Source organism: Nicotiana sylvestris, chromosome 3 (assembly GCF_000393655.2).
Source record: "Nicotiana sylvestris chromosome 3, ASM39365v2, whole genome shotgun sequence".
In the NCBI taxonomy this organism is placed as follows: domain Eukaryota; kingdom Viridiplantae; phylum Streptophyta; class Magnoliopsida; order Solanales; family Solanaceae; genus Nicotiana; species Nicotiana sylvestris.
In genome coordinates, this window is record NC_091059.1 from 142,210,236 (window position 1) to 142,220,041 (window position 9,806).

General features: G+C 30.6%; 1 protein-coding gene across 1 annotated transcript; it reads left to right on the forward strand.

Moving 5' to 3' along the window:
- The first annotated feature begins 3,790 nt into the window (after window positions 1-3,790).
- LOC104243416 (SUMO-conjugating enzyme UBC9-like) lies at window positions 3,791-8,958 on the forward strand. Its single transcript, XM_009798594.2, has 5 exons — window positions 3,791-3,908; window positions 4,047-4,124; window positions 6,164-6,291; window positions 7,572-7,676; window positions 8,607-8,958. The coding sequence occupies exons 2-5, from the start codon at window positions 4,055-4,057 to the stop codon at window positions 8,748-8,750; spliced, it is 447 nt and encodes a 148-aa protein (XP_009796896.1). The 5' UTR covers window positions 3,791-3,908; window positions 4,047-4,054; the 3' UTR covers window positions 8,751-8,958.
- The last annotated feature ends 848 nt before the right edge of the window (window positions 8,959-9,806 follow it).

A 9,806-nucleotide genomic window follows, 5' to 3' on the forward strand; every position in this document is an offset into this window, starting at 1 on the left:
ATACTACCTCTATTTTCTTTTTAATATACATTCTCTTTCCTACTATAAATGTTAATTAGTTTTATATTAATATTTTACCTATAACCAAAGTAATGTCATATTTTATTTTAAATTGTAACTTTTAATTAGTCTAAAATATTAACACATAAGTTATTTGATTATCATATTCCAAATGTATTGATTTCTCTTATAATTAATTTTGTATAAGATGCAGTTAAATTTTCTTTCTTTTTTAGCTATAAGATAAAATTTAATTTGAATTTTCATTATTAAGATTACCAATATTAGAAATTTATTTTGTATTTTTAAAAATTTATTTAATCATAGAAAAAAAATTCTTAATTTTATGAACACATTATTTCTAAATATTGTAATAATATTTTTACTATCATTTTAATTCTTTACGTAATATTTTTTTTAAAAAGAAATTCATCTCAAACTCAAATAATTCTTATCATTTTATTTACTAAATTGGATCACATTTTCAAAAAATTATGCTATGCATTCAAACTCAAACTAATTGCTCTCGATTCAGGTATTAATCATAAGTCTAAATTATTAATACATAAGTTATTTGATTATCATGTTCCAAATATATTGAGTTCTCTTATAATTAATTTTGTATTAGATGCAGTTAAATTTTTGTTTTTTTAGCTATAAGATAAAATTTTATTTTTAATTTTCATTATTAAGATTACCAATATTAGAAATTTATTTTGTATTATTTAAAATTTATTTAATCATAGAAAAAAAATCTTAATTTTTTGATCACATTATTTCTAAATATTTTAATAATATTTTACTATCATTTTAATTCTTTACGTAATATTTTCAAAAAAAAAATCTCATCTCAAACTCAAATAATTCTTATCATTTTATTTTCTAAACTGGACCGCATTTTCAAATAATTATGCTATGCATTCAAACTCAAACTAACTGCACTCGAATTAGATATTAATCACAACAAAAAAATTCTTAATTATTTGAACATATTATATCTAAATATTGTAGTAATATTTTCACTATCATTTTACTTCTTTACATAATTTTTTTTCTTTTTTAGTTTTAAGATACAAATTTAATTTTTGTAAAATTACCTATATTAGAAATTTATTTTATAATTTAAAATTTTATTTTTTATTATTATTTTATTTTCATAAATAAGACTTCAATTTCGTGGTATTATTCATAATGGCATCATAGTTTTAAGAACTTTCTAATCTTAAATTCAAATAGTCTTTTCTTTTCATTTCTAATAGTAAATTTCTAATAAGTTAATATAATTTTCCTATTTTTGTAATCTAATATATAGTCTTATTACGTTTTATGTGGCTTTTCATTAACTCGTAATTTTATTTAATATCATTCTCAACTACTTTTCTTTAATAATATAAGATAAATATATAATTTTTTAATTATAAAATAAATATTTATTTTCTTTCAAAAATATTGCTCGAAAATGGTAAATTATTTAAAATTTAATAATATTTTTAAGTATTTGTATATTTACTTTATTTTATTTTCTAAGCATATGATTTATAAATGTCCTTACATTATCTCTAATTTATTTTTATTGTTCAATATTTTTAGTTTTTTATTTTACTATTAGACTTGAGTTATGTGGACTTATATTATGACTTTTCTTATCATAATATAAAAAACTTTCTCATCTCAAATTTAAATAAGTTTTACACTTTTTCCTATGATAAAATTTTTTAGTTTTGTTTATGTTTATTCTTTATTATTGATTTTATATTATTCAATACCTAATATTATTACATTGTGATGTGAATTTTTATTAGCCTGTTTGAATTTAATAGCTATTTTTACCATACTCATTCTAATATAATATAGATAAAAATTAAAATACTTTCTCATCTCAAATTCAAATAATTTTTATCATTCTATTTTCTTAATTGGACCATATTTTCAAAAAATTATGGTACGCTTTCAAACTTAAACTAACTAAACTCAATTCAAATATTAATCATAAAAAAATATTTTCTTAATTGTTTGAACACATTATATCTAAATGTTGTAGTAATATTTACGTATAAAATATTCGTTTGCACGATTTATCAATATTAATATGAATTTATTTTTCTTGTTATTAAAATATCTTTTGCTGATTATTTAATTTTTCTCTTACCTTATAATTAATTTGTATACTTTATGTAAGATCTTATTTTGCTGCTTGAATTTATTTAGTTTTTAAACTCAATAAATCTTTAATATCTTAAGTAATTTTTAGTTTTATTTTATATTTTAACTTACTCCAAAGTATAAATAGTCATAGGTTATCTCAATTTAATTAATTTTTCACCTCCATATTTCTAGCAAACATAGAAGAAAATCTATGAGTGGATCAATATATAGATATAAATATAGATATTGATACAAATATACATATAAGTTTAAAATTAGATTTTTGTCTAGATCTATTTAGATTATGTATAAGATTCATTAAACTACCTCCATTAATTATGTTTCTATATATAATTTCTAATTATTAATGTTGTCCTAAAATTGCCAAGTGACTTCATTTTAGGTTGCCATTTAGCTTAACCACAATGCATACTACTCTCATTTTAATATAATATAGATTAGAAAGCAAAAGAAAACGGTGAAAGGCACGAGCCCAGTTGGCCAGTTGCCCATCCACTGTATCCAGCTCACACCTTCATTCCTTGCTTTCAACTCTTACGTTCCCTCCAACTTTCCGATGTATCCAACAATCCAACTCTTAAACTCTATTTTATTCCAGCTTTAAATAATTGTATACGGTTTTTTATGTACTATTATAACGTTCAATCTTTTATTTTATATTGAGGATAAAGGATCAAAATTTAAAAAGTACTTATTAGTCGATCAATAATACTGTAGTCACTTTCACAAAAGTGATAACCTAAAAACTTTAGTGGAAAAAGAATATGACATATTACTGAAATGACATTCTTTTTTACTTGGATATTATCTGTTACAATATAATTTTGTGTTTTTTAGGTTGAGTAACTGTTAAAGTAGTATTATCCGGTGCCTTTCCTTTTCTTTATTTATTTTTCTGTAAAAAATTTCCTGGTAGTTTAAGAGCTCTTTATTTTATGTTTGTTTTCCTTTTGAACAATGATAAATGGGATATTTCCTTTTGATTAACCGTATCGACAAGTACAAAATCTATCCTTTCAAGCTGCAATTATTGTAATGACTTAATGTAAAATTGAACTTTATATTATCATACAAGTATTGTTCGTTTTGGAGTGAATTCGACATAAGTACTTCCGTAATTTAGAACTTACCAATTACTATATATTCTCCTGATTCCTTAGATATCGTTTAGTTCTAAGAATATTCTAAATATGACTCAATGTCACATATAGAAAAAAAGAAAAAATTATATATAAAGAGGAAGATGCAATTCCAACTAGAACCACTAGAATTTTCCAATAATAGTTACATTATGTTAGGAAGTCATCAATACACAAGGAAAGAAGTATATAATTCAACAAGTAGCAAGAAATATGGTGGAATGATTAGACTTTTTTTAATCTTTTAAAGATTTCTAAGTTCAAAATCATGAAAATTAAAAATTTATACTGACTAATTTAATACGAAATTAAATTATAATACATGCATTAGTGTGCATGAAACCTCCAATTGATGTCGCCAAGATTTTGAGTCAATAATTTAGTTGGAATGATTTTCAAAATTTAATAATTAATAAAGAAAGGTGGGACGGCGGAAAATGGAAATCTTTAAAAAATATATATATATAAATAAATCTGTTTAATGCGGGGCCGGAGGGCCTATATAAATGATCTTTTTTCCTGAGGGAATCATCATTTTTATCTTCTCTTCTTCCGTCGTGCTTAATTACTGTTTATTCACGGGAGGATCCTAATCTCTTTCAGGTCTAATTCTTCCTCAATTTCATCAATTCTTTGTTGTTGTTGTTGTTTCTAAGAAAAATTACATCAATATTTGTTTTTATTTAATTGTTGTATATTGAGATGGATCTTATTTGGAGATTTCTGTGGTTGATTTTGCAGGAGTCGCTATGGCTTCAAAGCGGATCTTGAAGGAGCTTAAAGATCTTCAAAAGGACCCTCCTACTTCCTGTAGTGCTGGTAAATATCCCAATTCTCTTGCTATGGTTTTTGTGCATTTTATACATACGTGCGTTACCATTTGCTTTTGTTTGAATTCTGTTTGCTAAATGAAATCCTTCATTTGAATTATTCTACATGTGGTTGGATCATTGGAGAAATCATTGTTGGTCTAAAATGTAAAAAATTTCACACTAACCCAACAATAGCTACCGCATTTGCTTTCCCTTCGCTTGTACCTTCATCAATATCATGACATGTGATCAGTGTGATTTGGCTGCCACAAAGTTCTCATCTTCTTTGCATCTGAGATTTGTTTTTGGCTTTATGCCAGTTTAATAGTTTGTGTTGTTCCCTCTGTACTTGTAAATAATGATTCTGGAAATTAGAACGTTAGCTTATAAACGTAAATATAAATAAAACAGAAATTAATTCGAGCCCACTGAATTCACAGTGTTTCCTTAAGGAATTTAATCCCCTCCTAGTACCCAAGGTTATAGATTATTTCCTCCCAGGATAGAACGAATTACACACTGGTGTAGCGGTACTTCAAACCCCAGTGTTTCAACGAACACAAAGTTCGGCAACAAATCACACTTATGGATGCTTTGTTTGTAGTTAAAAACAATGCAGAATAAGGAGGACAACTCAGAAGTCGAATGGAAATTCTGAGAGGAAGGAATGCAAAGTATAGCCAATGTTGAATTCTTACTGAAGAGAATATCAAATTGCAATTCGTTTTTCCAGTGTATACGCAGTGTATACAGAGTGTATATCCAGTATATGCAGAGTGTATATCCAGTGTATACAGAGTGTATATTAAGTGTATACAGAGTGTTTCAAGTGTTTTTTCCGATGTGTTCTTCTTTCTCTCCAACTTATGCTCTATTTATAGCAGTTATTTGAGAGAAATCCGCCCCTTCCATGGTGCAACAAGCACTAGATCATGGAGAAAGCACTTACATGGTGGTATATACACTTGCTTGGTGGGAGGAACACTTGCACCATTGTGGGAGGTGCACTAGGCTGCATTGTTGCTTAGTGTTGCAACACAATACACGGATTGGAAAACATCCGTTACAAACACGGATTATATCACGTTAATATTCACTATTAACAAATAAATTTGGTCCAAAAAATTAATCAATCGATCGATCATTTGACCAAATCCGAATCCAAATCCCATTTCCCATTCACTCTAATTTTAAGACTATTTCATCTTAAACAAAAACTCAACAATCCCCCACATGAATGGGGAATGGCTATATCATGGAAGTATGCATGAAAAACTTGTGTGATTTGCAAACAAGAATTAATTGCATCTGGATAAGTAGGTTTCCCTTTGAACTTTCCGTAGTGAACTTATGTCGGATATACTCGGTCAATCGGTAGATTTGATATCTTTGAACCGTCGAACTTTAGTGTATACCTAGACAACCATAAGTCACACAATCAATCCCTTAACCGTCTTTGGTTCTCATTGTTGTGTTCGTTTCAGCCATGAACACTGCCTGGTTTCATAAGTGCGTAGAGAATTGGCCTTGCAAAATTCTCCTTGAAGCGGCTAACACTTCACACATACATAGGTGATTCCTAAACGTGTCATCTCATAGATACACTATTTGATATACCCTGTATCAAATTTAGAAATCATTAAAAAGCCTTAATGCTTTATCCTTGGTACTGAACATTGTCTCATCACGAGAATGGACTAAAACAAATTTTGTTGACAATGTTGAACCGTCATTAATGACTTTGTTTGATCTCCTTGAACCTAGATCTTGGGATCTCCAGTCTTCTAGGTAGAGTTACCGCCACAATGACTTGTTCTCGGCCATAGTCCCATTCCCCTCGATGATTTCTCAACTACCTCTCTAGTTAGGCCTTTTGTAAGTGGATCTGACACATTATAGTCATAGTCTGATCCGGCATCAATACCACCCTGTCGACTAATAACTTTAACTACTACCCTGTCGACCAATAACTATAACTCCTCTCTAGGGGATATTTTTGTTGGGTTTGTTGTTTGTATGTTTTTCTGATTACGCCGGATTTCTCAGGACCTGTTGCTGAGGACATGTTTCATTGGCAAGCAACGATAATGGGTCCTCCAGACAGTCCTTTTTCTGGTGGTGTTTTTCTGGTGACGATTCATTTTCCTCCCGATTATCCATTCAAGCCACCTAAGGTGCATTTTGAGCTCTGGTTGTTACTTAAATTAACAAATTGATTATGACTGTTGATACGCACAACTTCATCGTTAAATTATGGTCCTTAACAGCCTAGAAATTTTGGTTCAAAGAGGTTCTGTCCATCGAATAAGTTTATCCGTAATTGATATGATTAGCTTACCTCCTAGCTTATGTTGATCTTATTATGCTTGATAGCAAAGCTTGTATTTGTGTAGGTGATTGTTAGGCCTAATTTTCATTAAACTCAAATGAAGTTTCAAAATTGGCCATAAAGTAGTTGCAAGAGTGGGTTTAACAACTTTTGGGGGCCACTAGACCACTTAGCAGCTAAGTGAATCTGGTTTTCTATTGTTATCGGTGCTAGGATACATTGTTTCATTTGAGTTGATCTGTAATTCTGACCTGATTGATTAAGCTCGCTCCTTTATGTCAAACTGGGAGAATGATAGGCACAGTTCCTTAATCTTAAATTTAAGGGTTAGTTGAAGAGGGACTAAGTTCAGCTCATATTTCTTTTGGGCTAGTATGCTTATGTTGTTTTTGCAGTATATATCTTCTGAAGATCCAATGGTTCTGGCTTGATGGATTGGTACTTCACATGAAAGAGTTTTTTATTTGTACCTTTTATTTTCTTTATACAGTATCTCTTGTTTGAAAATCGTGTTTGGTTTTATAGATGAAATAAACTTCTTCCTCCTTGTGCATTTGACCATTTTATTTTACTTTCTTTTTTAAGTAGTGTATTCAGATACTTAGAGTAATCTTAGCGGCCTGAAGGAGATAAAAAGCTTGTGATGCTACAGAATATTGTAGAAAGGAGGGAACGTTTCATTAAGAATTGTATAGCAAGTGAAAGATATACCAAATTCACTAGCACAAAAATGTTGCAAGTCTACCAAGAGAGAAAGCCAATTCTAGTTGCCTTCTGCAATTCCTATTAAATGAATAAATAATGACCACCACGTATAAAATATTCATTTTTGGTGATCATTTAAATCTCTGAGTTAAACAGACATCAATATATTTTAAATCCGGTTTAAACAAACCTGACAAAACAGGTCAAATGTCTCTTCGGATCATGAAATATGTCAAATACAATAACTAAGGCAGAAAGATCAAGGACTTTCCATTAAATCAAGTTGTAGTCATAAATATCATCTTCCCCCCTAAGCTGTTCTGCTTGATTTGGTGACATTCCGTATTCATTTCTTTCTAATACTTTTGTCACTGGCAATGAAGAAGGTTGAAATACACTCACCATTGGTGAATCTGGCAGGTAGCTTTCAGGACAAAAGTTTTCCACCCAAACATAAACAGCAACGGGAGCATATGCCTTGACATTTTAAAGGAGCAGTGGAGCCCTGCCCTAACGATTTCCAAGGTTTATTTCTTATTACATTTAAGTTGTTTATATCTGAAGTACTACTTATAAAAATTTTGATCAGTGTTTTAGTGCTTTTGTTTCCATACGCTCGTATTACCCCTGTACTTCAATAGATTGTTCTAAACTTCTATGGGGCAATCTTGTATCTTTATTTTCCTTTTATTTTGAAAGAGATATAAAGATTGAGGTAGTAATATGTTTGTTAAAGAAAAACAGATTTCTGCCATAAAGTAACTTTTTTTTTTTTTTTTGCAGCCTTGTTTAATGCCGCTAGAAAGCTTTCCTTTGAATAACCAAACACTTGATTATTGTTTAGTACCCTAAACCATGAGATTAGCTATATTTTTCAGATCTCTACATTACAGTAGTTAAAAGTCATTTGGCAGTTCCACTTAATGCCATGGGTAACACACAATGCTGCAAATAATTTATAGGAAGTTTCTCAATACCAATCTATGGCATTTCTTTTCAAGTTCCATAACGGAATTGGAGACATATAATCGACTAGAGTTGTTTAGGTTTTGGAATCGTTGGCCTGGCTTTGCCGTTTAACCTTGCTTTTTGAATACCAATTCAAATATCTTTCTCATATGCTTAATTTAATTCCTCTGCCTTCTATCTTAGATAACAAGGATAAACTTCATTGATTCAACATATGAAGTCGTGTCACTGTTGGGAATCCAGAATCCTCCTCCTAGTTCTGCCTTTCCCACTATTGGTGCATCTAGAAAAAGGGAAGAGGACCTTCAAAACAAATTTAATGTTGATCAGATACCTTAAAAATTTCTCTTAGGAAGATCAGCCAATACATTTGCTTCACCAGGATGTCTTGCACTACTGAAGCTTTAAATATCTGCAGGGCATTTGATCATGAATTACGTCTGTTATGTGCCTCACCACTTATTTACTGTTTGTTTCAAATTTTAGGTGTTGCTTTCAATATGTTCTCTTTTGACGGACGCGAATCCTGACGATCCTTTGGTCCCGGAGATTGCACACATGTACAAGACAGACAGGAACAAGTACGAGACAACTGCAAGGAGCTGGACCCAGAAGTATGCCATGGGCTAAACGTACCTTTGTATCATGGGGTCGAGGGCATTTTCCTTTCAGATACTTTACTATTTACATTGAATGTAGTAATCAGTTAATCTGTTCTTTGAGTTGTAACATGGAGTCCATGTCTTAAGAGGAAAGGAAAATCATGTACGCTGCTCTCAAATGTTTGTATGTGCAAATTGATCTTTGAAAGAAACCAATTAATTAGACTTTTCTTCCAGGAGTTTCTGCTAGTTGTATTTCTGGTCATATTTGGTGGCTGTTTGGTTTGACATGCTCTTATATTGGAGCAATATAGATTGATTTGATTTTGAAAAAACGACCATTTAAAACAGGGAACAATACATAGGAAAGCAATAACAAACAATTGAAGGAAAGGTCCACAAAACCAATTAAAGAAAGGCGCTGCTTTTCAGTTGTATGGCATATCTGAATTGATGTAAAAACTTACTCGAACCAGGTAGTATTACACCAACTCAGATTGTGTGATTAAAGTTTTGAACCAGGGAAAGCCTGTTGGAGCACAACGTAAAAATCTAACACTATACTTTTGGCGAGCAGATGTATGCTTTCATTTACCGTTTGGTTCATAATTTGTATTTCTGCATCGCATATGCGAAACCATGATCAAACATTTGGCGTAAAAGAGCTTAATTGTACTACTAAGGTGTAGTATATATTTCTTAACGTTTTTCCAAATAACTTCCACTTTCATGATTCTCTTTTGCGTTTTCAGTAGGAAGGGCCAAAATGGCATAAGTTGGTAGTCTATACTCGAATTACAGAAGTTCAAGTGACATTCCAAAATTAAGGAGGTCTAAATGATAGTTACCCCATTTTTAAATGTATACCCAAGTGTTCTGCTATCTTGGCCCATTTTACTCATATATGGTCCCAACAGCTCATGCTTTTTTTGGACTGGGCTTCTTCCATGGAAGTTCTATAGTTTGGTGTTCAACCAGGGGCATTTGCATCTATACCCGCTTTTTGTGTCACGTTTTAATTTGTACCCGTTTTGCAAAAAAAATTGCAAGCGTACCCGCTTTTTCGCATAACTTCAGCATACGG